Source organism: Pseudopipra pipra, chromosome 6 (genome assembly GCF_036250125.1).
Source record: "Pseudopipra pipra isolate bDixPip1 chromosome 6, bDixPip1.hap1, whole genome shotgun sequence".
NCBI classification, from domain to species: domain Eukaryota; kingdom Metazoa; phylum Chordata; class Aves; order Passeriformes; family Pipridae; genus Pseudopipra; species Pseudopipra pipra.
The window spans coordinates 55,724,073-55,743,361 of record NC_087554.1 but is presented as its reverse complement, the minus strand read 5'-3'; the positions used below and the strand labels follow the sequence as shown (position 1 = coordinate 55,743,361).

Below are 19,289 nucleotides of genomic sequence, written 5' to 3'. Positions count from 1 at the left end.
AAGCCAAAAATTTCTCAGCCACCCTTCCTGACCAGCGACCAAATGGTCGCAAGAGAAATTGGGGTATTCCAGGCATTTAACAAAGAAGGGATGGTGCACAGAGGGGCTGTTGGGCTGCATTAATGCCAGCAAGCCACAATGTCCCTGGGGAGCCCTGCAACTCCCACGATACTGCTATGACACTGTAAATTAGAGACAAACCACACACGGGTTTGGGATAAATCTGCCAGCAAAGCAGCCTTAATTGGGAAGAGCTGGTACCCCGCTTTCCTAGGTAACCAGTTCAAAGAAAATTTTCCCACATCCCCTCAAGGCAGGATTCCTTAGGCATGGGTTATGCTTACTGAAGAAGCTTTAACAAGTGACTGCGCTGCTTCTCTTGACCCATGATTTATCAAGAATTTACTATGGTTACCTGCTACTTCTGTTACCTGCACTTCTGTTTCAGCCTCACAGACTAGCTTAACTACTACAGGTCAGCACAAAAATCTCTAACTCAGGATCCAATAAATTACACATTTTCCTCACCTTTTGGTGAACTACTGCTTATTCGTAACCCAGTTATCCACTTTATCTGTCAAAGAGACTTAATTTGTGCCAGCTCTGCACGAAGGCAGGATACCAGTGCATCCCAGCAGGGTACTGGGCAAAAGTTTACAGCTATTAAATACAGGGAACTACATTATGAGCTTAGCAGAAATATAATTCTTGCTTTTAACAGGACAGAGAATGACAGGCTGAGGTGATTTACTTAGAAACACCTTAAACACGGCAACTTAAAAAAAAGTATGGGTTTTTTCCTTCTCTTTTTCCCCCCTGCGTTAAATTCTGAAAGCACTGGTAGTCATGGAATAATCAGGTTTAACAGGTTAGCAGTAATATATGCCTCAAGTGTTCCTAATACATCATAATCTTCTTTCACAGAATTTGCATCACTGTCAAACTGAACTACCGATTTTCAGTTGATGCTTTTAACATGTTTCTATGGTTACTTTCCAAGGTCGCATTACAGAAGCCTGAACAGCAGTTCAGAAAGACAAAAGGCATTTTGCACCCTTCACCATATTAAATAATTTATGAAAGTTAAGGCATCCTCATGGAAAAAAAAAAATCATAAAAGAATGGGTTCTGGGGTTATTTTCTCAGCACCAGTTTGAAGCACAGCAAAATCAATATCTCTACAAAAGCTTTCAAGACAAGACTATTTGACTAATGTTCCATATGGTAGAAAATGCTAAGGAACACACTCTAAGTTTAGATTATATGCACAAGTCTACATGAACTGCATGAATGGACCTTAAAGCAAAATGTAGACATCTAGTTTGCTGCTATCAGCTTCATCTTTTAAATCAGGCATTAGGCATTGTCTCAATATTCTAAATGGAAAAAATGCAAAAAAAAAAACTAAAAAAAGAAGGAAGTAAAAACAGTAATGGCAGCCTTTATTACTTCCACCATTTTTCATTCAAAGCCCCACAGATTTCATCTGTCCCCTAAATGTTACAAATTCTGACTAGTGTAATGAAAGCTTGTACACAAAATATCTGAATTCTCTGCCTACCGCTACACTAGATCAGAGTTTATTGGAACTAATTGAAGTGTCTAAGGCTTGGAACAAAAACACATTAGTCATTTAGTGGTTGTGCTAATATTGCTATGCCTTTCCTGCAGTTTCATTAGATACAGACTGCTTCAATACCCTAATCATATGCTCAGTCACAGCACAATCAGGACACAGAGTACTGACAAGCTGTCCCACCATGCCTAAAGCTGATAAGGTGTCTGCTCTATGAGTAACCTCAATTATTGACTATATTTTATGGTCAATCTAATGACCAAATGCTTATCAGTGAACCATCAGGTGCCTGTAATAGGATAGTGACCCTTAGTTTATATGTACCATTACTGCTCATTAGTGAATAATTAGATTCTTTAATCCAAACTCACAGGCATTAAAATATGATGGAATATCCTGACTCTAGAAAAAGACAACTATGCTTATTTTAACTCTTCAGATGTTCAATTACACTACTTGGAGATTGTATATTCTGTTAAGAAAAGCCGCTTGCAAAAGCATATCATGTGCAATGTTTTATATCATGTCTAAATTGACACAGCTTTCCCAAACATGCAGGAAGATGAGAGTGGAAAGATAATGGGTGTGATTCACCACCGTAATTCTCCAGATTTATTAACTTAAATGTTTTTAATCTAGCAAAGCCCAGCAACACTGGAAATAATTTAGCAAACTGAAAAGCAGTGAGTGCATAGTGAGTGTTATATGTTTGGAAGAGTAATTTGTCAAACAAAAGCAAGCAGGTACAAGGGAAAGAAGCTACAACTACAGAAACATTTCCCTGCTTCAAAGGCAGCAGTGCCACAGCAGCAAGTAGAACCTGCAACTAAGACAGTTTGAAAAGATCAACAACTCGACATCAAAGAAGATGACAATTTTAGAAGACGGACTTAATACAGTTTGTCTTCTGCTCAACACTGCTTGCTTTGATATCCATTTTCTTCTAAACAGCTTTGATTCATCCATCCTAGCTGCCCTGTCACTGCTCAAACCTTCCTTCCAGCTTGTGCGCTGGGGGCAGCTCCCATGGTCTCACCCCAACAGCAGCACAGGCACTGCTGCCACCACTGTCACCAGCCACCAACAGGCAGAAATGGCATGTTAGTGGTGACAGCTTCGATTTACTGGGGGTCTTGATTCACCTCCCGAGGGAGTGGTATTTTCTTTTTTGTCAGATAGCCCATTAACCTCTTCCCAAGTGCATGCCTCTTCTCCTCATCACTGCCCTTCTCCTGCATGCTCTTGGAAACACCATTTCCTCTCCTTCCCAGGTGTCCAGGTGACAAAAAAGCCCAAGAGCTTGTTACAGTTTTATAACAAAATATGCCAATATTTACTTAGTTCCAAGCATAACCCACAGAAGGGTCCTACAATTATCTCACATATTTTCACTTAATAATATAAAGTTTGTTCAGGTTCCTTATACAAAAAAGAAAAAAAAAAAGACACCTGAAAAGAGGTATAAAGCATGGAGCACTAGGCAAGGCACAGTTCATATTACACCAAGGGACAAAGGCCAGATGCATTCTTCTTAAATCTGAAGAATGTAAGAATAAACTTCTCCTCTTGAATTGTAAGGGTGAACTGGGAGTCTCTTCACAGCCATCCATGAACATGAGCTGTGCTTTTTACCCGAGCTTTCTTATTCTGTCAGTGACCTACTCAGAAGCTCCATTTTCTGCTAAAACCTCTGGTCCTTCGGTAACACAACCACTGAGTAATGTCTGGCAATTTGCTTGCGTGACACAGTCAGATGTTAATCAAAGCTTTCCTCCTTCTGTGACAGATCACAGTGAGGAAAAAAGCTTAAAACTGATTTAATTTCTTAATACGCTTCTGTCTGCTGTCTTTAATATTTGGCTTTGATTTTGAATACTTAGCACTTCTCTGCATTCCTTGGTAATGAATAAAATACTTTTTTTTAAGCAGAAGATAATTAAGCTTCAAGAAATTAAATATGACATTCAAATGAGAAAGAGTTTTGGATGAATATGTAGATTTGGGCTGCACATATGCTTAACAAAATCAATGCATTCACTGCAAAGAATACCTTAAACATACTCATTTTAATCATGGGTACCTCTTATCACCAGGTAAAAGTTTTACTTCAGCTCTTACTTTTTATTTTCCAGGTGAGGAAATGAACTTTCTGTACCATTTTTTGAGTTTGTGACCTTTGAAACACAGAACTCTGACTCTCAAGGAACAACCTGGAGCAAAACTAAGCAACCAACCAAAAAAAAAACCAATTCACAAGCAAGAGTGTAAGGCTGTTATTTCACCAAATAGGCACTCTGTCTTTAATGTGAAAAAGACATTTATATGCTGCCAGGAAACCATGTCACAATCCAAAATCTAATTGTGCTGTAAATAATGGCCAGCCTTCGCGAGCGAAGATTTGGGAAGGGTCATAAACCCTTCGAGCCTGCGCAGTGGATTTTTTTAGGTGAGACACAGCGTGCGCTGAACTGAACCCACCCTTTAATCCTGAGGTTCATCTGCCGGGGCCAAGCAAAGCTTGGACAGTGGCAGTGAGGTCCCCAGGACATAGGTTTGTTTAGAGTGACCTTCTCTTAGCTGGATTGCCTTACAAGGCTGACGAGCTCCAACTGCCCGGGGGGCCAGGAATTGAACCCAGGTCGCAGCGGTGAGAGTCCTGCACTCTAACCACTAGCTGTACAAGCACAGTTAATGCTGTTTCATGAAGAATAAGACTGAAATCCTTTATTAATGTGGAAAAAGTCTATATCTAGTGTCACTGCAGCTCAGGAAATCACAAATGCATTTTTCACAAGCATCATATGAAGAGTTTGTCTTCCAAAGTAACTAACCCTACACCCAAACATACTGAACATTAATATGCATGCAAATTTTTACCTTGCTACTCTATTTCTAAGGCAAAAGTTCCAACCAGAGCTCCTTTTACAGAAGGCTCATGTAAAAAGATGAAGGTCTTCAATAGACTTGGTCAAAGAGAGGCCAATGATTTGCAAAAAAAAATATATATGTGTGTATGTGTGCGGGGGGGGGGGGGGATTATCAATATGTTAACTGCATTTATTCCACAAGAACAAAATGTGCCAGGCTCTGCATAACATGAGTAACACACTGGCTTTGCTATGAAGTTCAGAATTTAAGTGGCTGAGGAGTGAAACACAGCAAGGAAAAAAAAAAATCAGCAAATGTAATGAACAGGGACTACAGCCTAACACTACTGCCATGACTTCTCTTTCATCTCCAGGTGCTTCCTGAGAGAGGATTAGCTGAACAGAGAGATGAAGGAGAGAGAAGTGGATGCTGCTGCAAAGGATTCGAGGCAGGGCTGACCTTCTTCAACAAGTTCACGGCTGGATGGTGCAAAGGGAAACACACAGGACTGGAAAGGCTGAAGCAAAGCAGCCTGATAGCTCACCAGTACCAGACAAAAAAATCCAGTCTGCTGATATCCTAATACCTGTGGTCCCTGGATAAGCCATTTCTCCCAGGATCTATGGTAACTCACTCATCCTTGAAGATCTTCTCCTCTTCCTCTCCCCTTCTGCTGAGAACTCCACACCTTGAGGGTGGGAGAAAGACTCAGCATGAAAACTTGGATCCATAAAGGTCCCTATGGCATGAGGAGTCAGAAGAGAAGGAGCAGTGGCAGAGGGAGCCTCTCCTGAGGTTAGTGCCAACGCTGGGGGAGCAGCCCAGCCAGGACTACACAATGGTACCCACCTGAGGACCTGCTCAACATATTTATGACTGCCAGGGATCAATGAAGGACTTCTCTCCCCCAGCCCTTGTGAGATTTTTTCCATAACAACAACACAAAGAACAAACAGAAGTGCTTTGCACACAAAAATTTCAACCAGCCCTGTTCTTTGGTTAAAAAATTGAAGAGAAACAATTTTGAGCAGAGGAAACACGGGTAGGGAATAAGCAAGGTACTAATGGGTTTTTAAAATGTTTTAGCTAGCACATAGCTGCTAAAGCTATAAAACTCTGATTCACTTGAGGCAAAGACAGATTCATGAGAAGCAATTAGGGCCTGATCCAAAGTACAGTGATGTCATTTGCAGTCTTGCTGCTGACTTCAAGAATTTTTGATTCAAGCTAATGACAATCGCTTCACAATAAAAACAGAACTCAGTTTTGCTGACCATTGACAAAAGCATCAATGGGAGAAAAGATTTTGGGTCTTATTTCAGACTGCTAGGCACCGATTTCTTTCAGTTCCAAGGAAGGTATTTTATTTTCTGGCTTACCCTATGAAAGGGACAAGTCTTTACATTTGTTTGTGACATACGGATTAACATTGAAATAAATCCAAAGTAGATTAAGCTAAAATCACACTGTTTATACCCATAATATGAAACACAGTAATGAAAGCTGTGCTGCTATCCATTCTAGATACTTTGGAGAATATTCATCTGTCCTTATTTAGGTAACTAAACAAGAAGAGAGGTGCCTGAGCTTTTCCCCTTATTCTTCCTCTCCAGTCCCACTCATTTCAGATACCTATCTTCAAATTAAACCAGTCATCCTCTGTAGGCAACCATTTCTCTGTGTTGGCTTCAAACCCACAGCACAGAGACAAACCACTAACTTACACAGAGCACTCTTAGGGCAGTCATTTCCAAACCTCTTGTGTACAGACAGACTGTGATATGTAGGCATTTAAGACTCATTGTACTATGTTCTTCTAAAAAAACAAAACTTGGGAAGTTGAGCTCCTTCTCAAGTCAGGCTGCAACTTATAGTAAACATCATTTATTTAATGGTACAAAACATGTTAAAGACCAATGAAAAGGAAACAGCACAATTACTATTGTGATTAAATGATAAGAAGTATTCTCACTCCGTGCATAAATCTGACTTTACTGGCATTCACAGACATACGTTTCTCAATATTGTCTGAAAATATGTTCAGTTCTGAATTAAAAAAGAGTTGGAATGCAAGTACAAAGCCCTGAATTGTGTTGTTTTAAATACCATCTGCTTGACAGCGTATTGCATTTAATCAACATTGCTAATTACAACAAACATCCAAACAAAACTAACATATCATTTTTGTTATAAGACCAAGGAATGAAAGCAAAAGATTGTTCTGAGCTACTGTTAAAAAAAGAATGTCTTAAACTGCTTTAACTGTTGCTACCAACCATGTAAAAACTTTCATTTGGACACATAGGCCATGCTACTGAATAAAAATCAAACTTTTTTTTTTTAAACTTGGTACTTCAGTTTTAGCATCAAGGAAACCTACAGAATAAAAGGCTTATGGTAGAAATGGCCATTAAGGACTAGAAAATGCCCAACACACAATTTCTAAGATTTTGGTTAAGTTCCTGCTGAGGTCTCCAGAGAGAAACAGGGCGTCACCATCACACCCCTGCACCCCAGTGGCAGCAGAAAGCCAAAGTCATGACCAGGTGACCAACCCCATTTCCCAGCAACCAGCATCACACAGTACACCTTCGACCCATGGCAAAGATTCAACAGCATTTCACAACTGTTTGAAGACCCACGAGCAGTTAGGGAAACCAGAAAGGTGAAAAACTACCTTATGAAGAACGAAGCTGCAGCCGAAGTACCTGCCGAGACTCCAGCCGGAGCGACCATGCTCTGGGAGGCTGCCATGCCTCCGGCTCCCGAGGGGTCGGAGTTGTGCTGCCCTGAGCTGATCTGAACACTGGGAACATCTCGACCACTTTCTGGTGCTGTTTCTGCCTGAAAAAAAAAAATAAAACCATGTGCACAGGTTAGTACTAGTTAATACATGGCCACAGCAGGGAAAATCTCATGCAGCACTTCCAGTGAGTGTCTTTGAAGGTAAAGATCAGCAGCAGCTGAGGAGTGATGCAGCTGGACAAGTGTAGCACAGTAGGTCCAGCAACAGAGAATGTAAAAACCATGACCACAGCAGAGGAGCAGAAAAACACAGAGAACCTTTGTGATGGGTAATGCACAGCTAAATAGTTTGACAGGCATGAAGAAATGGAAAACGATAAGCAGAACCCTTTTGTTTTACAGTGTTATTTGGGAGCTGGCAGAACTGTTTATCTGGTTCAGTTATAACTGTCAGGAATTATTTCTCAGTGGCACATCATCTACAGGACTTATCTGTTTAAGAGGAACTAACCAAACAGTCACATTTGTAACACGTTTCCACATGAATAACTCCAAGAACTAAATAAAAAATTGATTTTTTTAAAAAAAACATATATACTGCCTTGTTTTTCAGCATTATTTATCCTAGCAGCACAAGTGTATGACACTTTTTTCTCCTGCAGACTACTCTAGCAGAAGAACAGGAGCAACTGGAGATGCATCTTCTCCAGCATAATGTATCTGCAGTGTCTGAGAAGTTTGGAAGGTGATGATTATTTTGAAATTTTTGCCAAAATATCAGACATCTGTATTGTGAAATTGTGTCACGTCTATATCTTCGTGTTTAGGCCACCAACTCTTTCAAATACCGACTTCAATTAAGCCCCATCAGTCAAATGCTCACTGAAAGTGCTGGGATGCTTCCTTTTCAGAAAAACCTGCTCTATGTCTAGGAGTCCTGAAGATTTAATTAAAGATGACACTACAATAAATATCTGTCAAAAGAGTTAATTGCTTCATGTATGATAATATATGATATTTCTGTCATCTGAAATACTATTTTGACATTTCCAACTAATTAGCTAAAATAAATTCCAGGAAAGCAGACAGCCTTGTAATGAAGCACAAATGCAATTAGGTATTTCCTGGGATGCCACCAAATTTTAAATTTTGAGCTGCCATAGATCATGTTTTACAACTACAGATATGCAGACATGGTAATAGGGCCTTCCCAGTTACATACACACCCTCAATTTTCTCATACACCAACAACACAAATAGAGATTTTCTCATGAGAATTGAGGCAATACCTAATTGAGGCAATACCCTGTTATTAGGTACCAAGTAAAAGAAAACTCTGTCAACCAAGCAGTGTTCAACAGATGCATGAAAAGATGTCTGGAGTTTCCTCTGGAGTCATTCCTATAGACTGAGTGCTGAATTCCCAGTTCCCGGCGAAGTCAACAAGCAAAAAGTACACCCAGCTCTTTTGAACATCTGCTCTTTAAAGATTAGTACTATTATCAGTATTATGGAGTGGCTGACTAAAGCTTCACCATAGAGTGCTACACAAAAATGTACTTTTATAGAGCTCACCTAAGAGATCTGAGGCTGAGACACAGAAGAACAGTCATGCAGATTAACTTAATCCTAGCAAAGCTACTCACGCTAGAAGTCAAACTGGAAACTTTGAATAACCCTCTACAAAATCCTTCACTTTGTAATGCAGAGGTCTCACGAGATCAGATTTCTTAGTGATGCAGGCAGAAAGACAGACCAAGCACTGCTTGAGATCGAGACTGGCACATAGAAATGGTATGGCAAGAAAATGTGCTTTACAAAGCACATCCATGATCTACTGGCAATGACAGCCAGGAAGAGAGATGCTTGGAAAAGGATCAGATCCACTCATGTGGTTAATTGCTTATAACTAAGTGATGGAGTAATGAACCTTGAGAGGGTCGATAAAGCAGGTATTTGATCATTAATGCACTGAAGCAACAGATGTGTGGTCCTGACCTATACCAGTCACAGAAAGTACATGGCATGGAGAAAAACGCAGATGGGTAAAATCCACTGTGATATCTGAACTTCAGAGTTACATGAACTGACACAAAGCACTGACAAATAAGTGGAGCTTACTATGGATTTAGCAATTTGCAGACTTAAAAAAAAAATCTACATCAGAAGCTTTGGAGTCATCACGAGGAGCCTAAAAACTGGCACATCAGGGACTTCCATTCCCAGAAGCTATGGCCTGATGGCCAGCAAGAGAATGACACCCAACCAGCAACCACAGTGGCAGACACTGTCACATTAGCGTCTGAATATTCCCCCACATTCTCTCAGAAAGACAACCATAATCCTCCAACATAAGATGTTGCCTCGGATCAAAAATTGCAGGCTCAGGATTAATTCCCAACACATTTTTCCACTCTCTTTCAGCAGGGGCTGTATTACACAATGGACCTTGAAACAAAGAAAATTATGTTTAATCAAAATTTTGGAAAAAAAAGGCAGAAGCAGCAACATGTTTCTAACTAATTGCACTTTAACTAGCATATAATCTCAATGATAGCACGATCTAAAGCTAAATATGAAATCTGCAGAGTTAGCGTGAAATGTCACTGAATTTTACAGTAAAGTGTAAGAGATGTAAGAACTGATTGGAACCTCTTAACAGATCAATTCCTGTAAAAGCTATTCACACTTAACAAAAATATGATCAATGTGTAACACATATTCCTTTTACACCACTTTTTTATTTCTATGAGAACTTAGAAGCCTATATTTCTAAGAGACCGATGATTTTGGACATATTAGGCATGTAACTTGAAATATCCAAATCAAATCTGATATTTCAGATAGCAAATGGTTAATATACTTTCCAGAACAACATATCTAAGTTGGATGCCTGTAAATTGCCATTCCCACATCAAACACACCTTCAAAAACTCAAACTGTAATTTCTGGATAAATCTGGAAGTTTTTTTCTCAGTTCTGTGTGTGCATGAAAGGAAGATGAAGGGAAGCCAAGGACAAGGCACTGATTCTTGTAAAGGGAGAAAAAGTGAAGACATGCAAAATAAAAATAATCAGAGAACTACTGCAGAAGACAACCCATATAGTTTCATTTGTCTTCAACTACCCAATTAGTATTCTTAAACACAGAGGTACCATCAGTTTTGCTGCATAGTGAGAAGCTAAAAAAATCACAAAACTTCTTCCAAGTTTAGGACTCATTTCAAGGACTGCTTGTACCATCCAAAGTGACAGGATTTTCCAGCACAGCCATATTCAGGTCTCCCTGAGACAGCTACTTCTCTCAGGAGATGAAGAGGAGGACTCAGGTATGAGGAAACTTGCCAGGTTCAAGTCATATGCCCTGAGGCAAGACCACTAAAGACAGGTAATGGACCTGGGCACTTCAGCTTGTCACACCACAAAAAAAGAATGCAGGAATTACTTCATGCTCCTTCCTCATCTCAACACATACTTTTTTCAGAAGTGTGTATGGAAAATATAATTCTCTAAAGGACTGCAAGCAACTTTGCATGACTTTTTCAAGCATGCAAGTCTGCACAAAGAGAAGACTCCAGACTGCAGCTGAGAGGGAACCATGCTTCAAAATTTACTGAATTTTCATAAATTGCTCAGGATCAAATGCTGAATCATAATCCTGTCACTATAAAGTGTTACTGACTGCACTGAATATTTAAAGTGTCATAGGCCTCCACATTCAGAAAGTAATGTTTGTTTTAATTTTCTAAGAAAAGGTTCGCTAGACAAAAGCCATTAACCCTCTGGAAACAAGCTAAACCTCAAAGGAAGGATTTCCAAAACTGCTCTATAGGACCCCTTTTCTCCTATGTCACAGACAGGAGGGTTTTGGTACCAGGTCCCAGTGCCCACTCTGAGGACATGGGAAAAGAGCTAGACATGCTGTGTTCCCATCTGGCAGCGTCCACACACACAGCTGAAGTTGGCACGACCACAACAAGAAATTACAGCACGAGTTGTTCCCGCTTAAGACACTCCCCTCAAAGGCTTGGGGAGAGAGCAGGAAGAGATGGAGGTGACCAGACATCCTCAAGCTACAGAGGTGTGCTGGGCAGAGAAGGGACATTCACATTACACAGGTTCTCTGCAGTGACTAGATGGCAGGAAACATCTGCCTGGGTTTAAACAAGTCAGATTAGTCCAAAATCACACTTCAAAGAAGTTGGCCATAAATGAAATATCCAGGTACGCAGTACTCTGTCAAGCCATTACCATCCAAAGGACAATTACAATCCTAACAAGCTCTTTACAAGTTTGAAATGCAAAGCCAAAAACTAAGCCATTAATGTTTTCAGTTTCCCAAATACTTGCATTATCTGGACATTGACCTTTGTCCAGGGATCCAAAAAAGCCAAGCTAAGTCATGCCACTTGATCTCTGTAACATGTGCAAAACATATATCTGATGACAGGCAAGAAAAACATGGGACTATAAAAGTAGAGAGAAAAACTAATCCCAGGATTAGCCCCAGGACAGTACTGTCGTGGCAAAAGAAAACCAGAAGGTTGGATAGAACTGCAAAAGGCTATCAAGAAGAGAATCACAGAAGACAGAACAGAGAAAATTACAAGAGCCTCAACAAGTCTAACACACATCTGCGTAATCAGAGTCAGAACTCAATACAATCTACTTCATTTCAAAAAATTAGTCCCATAATGAAAGCACTCAACAGGGTTTCAACAGTGTATTGCAGGTAAAGCTCTAGCTGCTCTAGTACAGCCTGAGTCTGTATTGGTGATTTTTTCCCCCTTTTCTTCTTGTTTTTATCCCTTTCTGACCAGCAGTCAGACATACAGAATTCTGAGTATTTGCTTTAACTTACCATTTTCTCCTTTCTGAGTAGAATGTCACAGTCAATTAGATTGTAAAAACTGCTCGATCTAATGATTTTGCAATATATTAAAGCTACTGTTTGTATATGATAAAACAATAATTTTCTGCCTAAATGATTCATGCAAAGACTCTCATGACCAGTAACTGGAACAAATATGACGTAAATCTCTAGCTGGATAATGCTCATAATATAAACCCCTCTTTCAAGTAAGCATGGATAAGTCCTGCACACGTCTTCTGTGTGAAATTCCTCCTCCTGGCTGATGAGCATTACATAAAGTTAACAGGGCAGCATATGCCAGGTTGAAGTGAAACATGTTCTGGGATAAACTTTTTTACTGCCATTTGACGTTGTTTCATCCAGGGCTCATTATAAAATAACTGGGGCATTTTATAACTACAATACACTACTGTAGTCATTTTATAACCCGCAGCTGTGATGTGGTAACCAGAATGCCTAAACCTGTAGTTTCAAACTTTTATATGCATCTCGTGTTCAGTGCAAATCAAATGCAGAGCACAGTATCCCTTCTCTCAAAAAAGGTTTTTAGCTACAAAAGTTGCTAATGCCTGGCTTATCACTGATCTCTGAAAATGAGGCAGAAGGAGAAAAATTACAGAGAAATAGAATTAAACAGAAATAGGAGGGCCCATCTGCTGTCACAGACTGGAAAGTAATACAGGCAGTCCAAAGACAACCTCAGAGCTCTTGCTTTTTGAAATCATATGTAAATTACTAAAACAGGTTGAGGGTTTGGATCTCAACCACCAAAAATTACAAGTAGTCTGTGCTTCATGCACAGAAAAGACCTCATCCTTCAAGTGCAGGGCACATGCACCCAGCTACATCCAGCACTGGCACCCCTGACAGTACAAGAATGGAGAATCAGCAGCTTCTTCTCTCTGATCAGGGGCTTTTGATCTCAGTCTGAGCCAGATCTCTCCTAAACCATGATCCTTGGTCCTTGAGAAATCTATTAAGGTTTTGGGCTGACCTGCATCTACAAAATGAAATATCATTCCTTCCTTCAGATTGCCCACGTTCTCAGCCTCTGAAGCCAGGGCTCTGGTAGTGCAAAGATGCCAACAGGCAGTGACAAAACAATTGTTCCACGTTTCAGCTACTCTGGACACCAATACCAAAAGAGACAGCAAGCGATGCTCTTTTTCTTTCCTTCTTCACAGATATCTGACCACCAGTCACATGAACCTCACCCTCCTATTTGCTCATGTAAACCCACCACCTGGAAAGTCAGGAAGCCATGAAATGAGCTGTCAAGAAGGACATAGATCCTGCTGCACATTAACATTTCAAATAAGGACTTTTCATGTGCAGTGGATTTAAAACAGCCAGGTTAGAGGAACTGTTTCTTCCAACGCCTCCAGGCAAGCAGTAAGTGTTGCCCAGAGCCTTTCCTGCTGACAGGTATTACAATAGTTACAGCCTCCAAAGCCAAAAAATATAGCTGTGTACTGCTCAGGGTATTTATTCAAGTGGGCAAATATACAGTTGAACTCCTGCTTTTTGTCAGAGGTTGATATGAGCAAGCAAAGGAATTCATTAACAAGCTCATAATAATGCAAATTTCTGTCAGTTTAGGGTTGGGTTTCCGACAAGAAGACAAATGCTTTTCCATTAGGACTGACTTCCCAAGGCCAGATGTGTTTCAAACAGTCACTAAACACAGGACACATACAGAGCTTTGAGTTGGGAGAACTTGTGTCACCTTCCTGATTCCACAGCAGAATTTCTCAATGATTTAGCCAACTCAACCAAATCTCACCATACCTTGATTACTCTCTATTCAGCAAAGGAATTACCATGTTCCCAATTTTATTTTAATCACTATATTGTTATAATGATTGACATACAATGTCATCAAATAAAGGCAAAGGTGGACGGAGACTGTCATACCTAATTTTTATTTCAATCATGCTTGAACTGCTTACATATTAGATGTAACTGCTTTAAAAAGAACATCCCTTGGGATCAATTTGCCTGACAGCTACCACATGCAAGCCACCCATTGACTAGTATCTCACTGGAAGAGGTACAAGCCCTCATTATCTGAAGGAAAAACTGGGTATTTAGTACACCCAAATCCAGAGACTAAGATTCAATTACAGGCAAGCTCACGAAGCAGCATTAAGTTTGCACAGCTGTGATCATTGGGATGATTGCTGAAGGGCACTGAGGGCCCAAATGAGGGATGGAGCTGTGCAGGTGCAGCTCTTGTCTTCTGGCTGTTCCTTGCTATGTGCTGTTTGCTCCCAACGTGGGAACTGTGTAACCCAGGCACACAGACAGCCATGATTCACCATGACTAGAGTGAAATCTGCAAGCCCGTAGATGTCCCAAAGCTCTTTTGAGTAGCCAAATGCCAGTATTAAGGAATTCTAGAAGAATTTCCCAAATGTGAGTGAGCGAAGAAGTGTCAGGTGAGATTTGACATAGATAAGACCATGTACATGGGGAAAAATAACTAAATAACTTCTCCACAGTGCTGAGCCCAAAACTTGCAGCTACAGTTTGGAAGATCCAAGGGTTATTGACAGTTCCTCTGAATCAAGATTCAGAGCCAAGAAAAAATAGAAAAAAAACTTTTGGACATCACAGTGCAAGGCACAAAGAACAAGGAGGGTGTTCACATACTGAGAACCACAGAATCACAGAATCTGCTGAGTTGGAAGGGACCCACAAGAATCACCAAGTCCAGCTCTTAGACCTGCACAGGATCATCCCCAAGAGTCACACCATGTGCCTGAGAGTAACATCCAAACACTGAACTCTATCAGGCTTGGTGCTGTGACCACTTCTCTGGGAAACCTGTTCCAGTGCCCAGCCACCCTCTGGATGAAAAACCTTTTTCTGATATCCAACCTACATCCCCGTGACACAACTTCAGGCCATTCCCTCGGATTCTGTCCCTGGTCACCACAGAGAAGAGATCAGTGTCTGCCCCTCCTCTATGAGTCCTAGTCCTGCATCTCAAGACAGGACAGTGGAGTAAGGGAAATGACAGAGACAAGCAAGTAAATAGTCAAGAAGATGAAGCAACTGCCCAGGAGGAGAGGTGAAAGAGGATGGGACTGTCGCTTGGAGAGGGGAAGATTGAGGGCAGCCTGATTAAGGTTTACAAAGTCATGGAAGTGCACTGGGACAGTAAACTTGTGGAACTTGCTGACATAGGAGGCTGTGGAGGTAGAGAGTGTTTGCAGGGTCAGAAAGGAATTAGATCAATTCCTGCACAGCAGGTCCATAAACAGATACTAAAGGGAACAGACAGTGCCTCCTTGTGAATTTTTCAAGTGTGGGCCCTGGGGAATATGAGCAGACTGCAGAGAGCAGCTCTCCCTAAACACCATTTCCAGCTTCACTGCTGGAGACAGCCCTGGGCTAGATGGGCTACAGCTGAGACCCAGCAGGATATTATTAATGTTCTTACCATTCCTATATAATCTTTTCACTACAATCTTAGTTTAACAGTAACAGAAGTTTGTGCTATTCCCACAGGCCCCCATAAGTATTTCAGAGTCATCAGGAAAGGCTGACCAGACTCAAGGGGATGTCCACACAGCTACCTGGCATGAACAAACTAAATCCAGACCCTTCCCAAGCCAGGCATCACAAGGGCCACTCTCCCCTTCTTCATCCTTCCACTGTCATCTCCCCCTAAAACTGCCTTTCACAATCTCACCACTATCATTTTTGAGAAACAGGGCAGGGACAGTTCTGAATGGCAGATCCATTATCTTTGCCAAACAACACCAAAAACACAGCAATGGACTCCTGCCTATGGCACCTTCCAAACACCTCCTTCAAATCAGAAAAGAACAAACTCATCCAGTTTTGAGATAGTGGCAATTATGTAAATCCAGAGGAATTAACTCAGAACCATTTGGGCACCAAACAAAAGTGATAGTAATATTAAGTCTGTTTTGGAAAATACCTAACCACAACATCAGTTTGTATAATTATTTAGACTCACTTCCCTAGAAGAGTTTCACACTTAATCTTACAAGTATTACTTTCAGATTCAAAGAAAATCTCTAATCACTAAGCCTCATTACAGAGAATCAGAGAATGACTGGGGATGGAATGGACCTCTGGAGATATCTAGTGACAACCCCCTGCTTAAGCAGGTTCACCTAAAGCAGGTTGCATGGGATTGTGTTCAGACAGGTTTTGAATATCTCCAGAGAAGGAGATTCCACAACATCTCCGGGCAGCCTGTTCCAGTGCTCCCGCATTTCAGTTTGTGACTGTTGCGCCTTCCCCTGTCACTGGACACCACTGAAAAGAGTCTGCTCCCATATTCTTGACAGCTGTCCTTACAATATTTGTATACAATGATAAGATCCACTCTCAGTTGTCTCTTCTCCAGGCTAAACAGGCCCAGCTCCCTCAACCTTTTCTCATAAGAAAGAAGCTCCAGTCCCCTCATCATGTTCACAGCCCCTCCCCTGGACCCTCTCCAGGATCTCCATGTCTTCCTTGAACTGAGGAGCCCAGAACTACACACAGTGCTACAGATGCAGCCCCGCTAGTGCTGAGTACAGGGGCAGGATGACCTCCCTCAACCTACTGGCAGTGCTTTTCCTAATACAGCCCAGGATATCATTGGCCTTCTTGGCCACAAGGGCACACTGCTGGCTCATGCTTTACTTGTTGTCTATCAGGATCCTGAGAGCTGCTTTCCAGTAGGTCAGCCCCAAGTCTGTACTGGTACATAGGATTAATGCTCCCCAGGTGCAGGACCCTGCACTTGCCTTTGCTGAATTTCTTTAGGTTCATCTCCTCCCATGTCTTCAGTCTGTCCACATCTTGCTGAATGGCAGCATAGCACTCTGGGGTATCAGCCACTCCTCCCAGCTCTTCATCCTACACAAACTTCCTGAGGCTGCACTGTCCCTCATCCAGGGTATTGATGAGTAAGATGAATAAGAGTGGACACAGTACTGACCCCTGGGGAACACCACTGGCTGTAGGGTTCCAACTGGACTCTGTGCTACCGATCACAGCCAGGGTCCAGCATAGCACCTCTCCTCGTTGGCTTTTCTATCATTTGGAGAAGAAAGCTATCACCAACACATTCCAGGAACCTCTTGGATTGTTTATGCCCTGCTATGTTGTCCCTCCAACAGATATCAGGGTGGTTGAAGGATCAGGGCTTCTGAACATCGGATTGCTCCTATCTGACTATGGAGGACCTCGTCCACTCTGTTTTCCTGGTTGGGCAGCCCACTCACTATAACGTCACTGGAAAATTACCTCATCGTTGTTTTAAAGTTCTATTTTAAGTCTAATAATCTTATCATTGATTACTGTGACTGTATTCAAATTATAAATCCATTAGCAGCTCAACAATGAAATAAAATCAATAATGCACGTAAATGGGAAAAAAGGAATTTAAATGCATACATTAATGTCACTTCAAGTAGCACTATTTTATGCGCCATCTCTAACAAAACTGTGTCACATCATTAGCAATAATGTGAAAAATCTTTTTCAATTAACAGAGCTGATTTGATGCTATATTCAGTAAAGTGGCAATCCATTCCATTAAACACACACATATGAAATGCTTGAAATATCTATGAACTCTATCTATACATCATAAATTGTCTCCTAAGTGCTGAAACACAAAAGTAGATGCTTTTTCTATTGATGGTTTTTAGACCTCCTCTCAGAAGCTACCACCCAGGGCACCTCAGTAATTCTAGTTGCAAGTAACAAAGAGCATCAATTTTTGCCCCACGCTCTGCTACTCATGCCACAAAACAACAGGAGATGCTTTCAGCAATTCTCACACTGTGCACAGTTCAACTGCCTGGAGTCCCACAACCTCAACATGCCATAGTTCCAGGAAACAACCTATGGAGCAAATGTTACATTTAAAGAACTTTAAAAAAAAAAAAAAAAGTTCAAATCCTATTTTTACATAAGCAGAACAACTGGGCAATCCACACCTGCATCCAGCTGTGCAAATCAGTTCCTTCCATGCAGTATACAGAGACCACTGCAAAAGACTAAAGTCTAAACTCAGCCTGAAATTATCTGATTTCACTGCTGTATTAACTTTTGAACCCAAAGGGCATTATTCAGCTTCAGCCCACACTTAACCCATATAGCCAGTGCAGAGCAACAGTATCCTCATAAAATCTGTTCTATGTGAGATATGTAGAGCCTTTTTCAAATGGTGGATGACACTTCTGAGCTCCAGTCAAAAAGTACGAATCTTCCTTGTATGGTGATTTGAAATGTTGGGGTGGCATGGGATGCATTGATTAACCATCAGTACACTGAAGAATTCATAGGAGAGCAAATTCACAGTATAAATGTACCAGCAGGAAGCAAAAGAAGCTGAAGAAAATGAAGTTAACAGAAAAGGCCATCCCAAAGAAACTAGTTGAAAGACAAGAGTAGAAAACTTAAATATTTGGGGTATTTAGTGTACCTTATGATACATTTGCCAGATGAGAGAATGACCTGTGGGCGAAAGGTAAATCCAGTGGATTATCAATTGCACATAATCTTTCAAGTCTGCTTGTCTTAAACCTACTTCTGATGAGTTACAGGTGAAGTCTGGGCCAACATTCCTTATTATTGCCTGTTGACTTCAATTGTCAACAAAGGCAAGTATGGACTTGTTTCCCCTTGAGACCTGTAATAACAACTGCTTACCCTGCAGCGGTGAAAGATCAAAAGAACTGCTTTCAGGTTGTAATTTGAGCCACAAGAGGGTCTGAGTCCTACAAATAGTTACCCTGTCCAACAACTGTAAAACCAGTATTATTGTGGAAGTGTCAAACACACAACATAAAGAAATGCAGTCCACACCCTCATCTAAGAACATGCTCATTTCCATCTTGTAGCCAATAATCTTCTGTTAACTCTTGACATTCTTCCTACATCACTCTGATACCTGGAAATACATTAAAAAGTAACCTCATTTTGACCCTCAGCATCCTACACTGGGGACAAGCTGGAATAAGAGAGCACAAAGATCTCAGCAACTGTACAAAACGGAGGGCCATGGTTTCAATCTGGATGGCTAAGGCTGAATTTGCAACTCACACTTTCCAAGCCAGTCTGCCACCTGGCTGCTGGGGCAGGGGCTTGGTGACAGTGGCAGCATTGGCCTCCTACATTACATCCCTCCCTCTGCATTTGCTAAGGCAGCAAAGTACAAAGCAAGGCATGACTGTACAGCAGAGATGCAGCAGT

The 19,289-nt window shown here is 41.1% G+C and overlaps 1 protein-coding gene across 5 annotated transcripts in view; it reads right to left on the bottom strand.

The window, feature by feature from the left end:
- Positions 1–19,289, bottom strand: part of KIF26A (kinesin family member 26A) — a 103,020-nt gene that overhangs the window by 42,303 nt on the left and 41,428 nt on the right. For all 5 annotated transcript variants that reach the window (XM_064659312.1, XM_064659315.1, XM_064659316.1 and 2 more), the window contains one exon: positions 7,122–7,288. In XM_064659312.1, the coding sequence (XP_064515382.1) occupies positions 7,122–7,288 (167 nt within the window). The remainder of the gene's footprint in view (positions 1–7,121; positions 7,289–19,289) is intronic.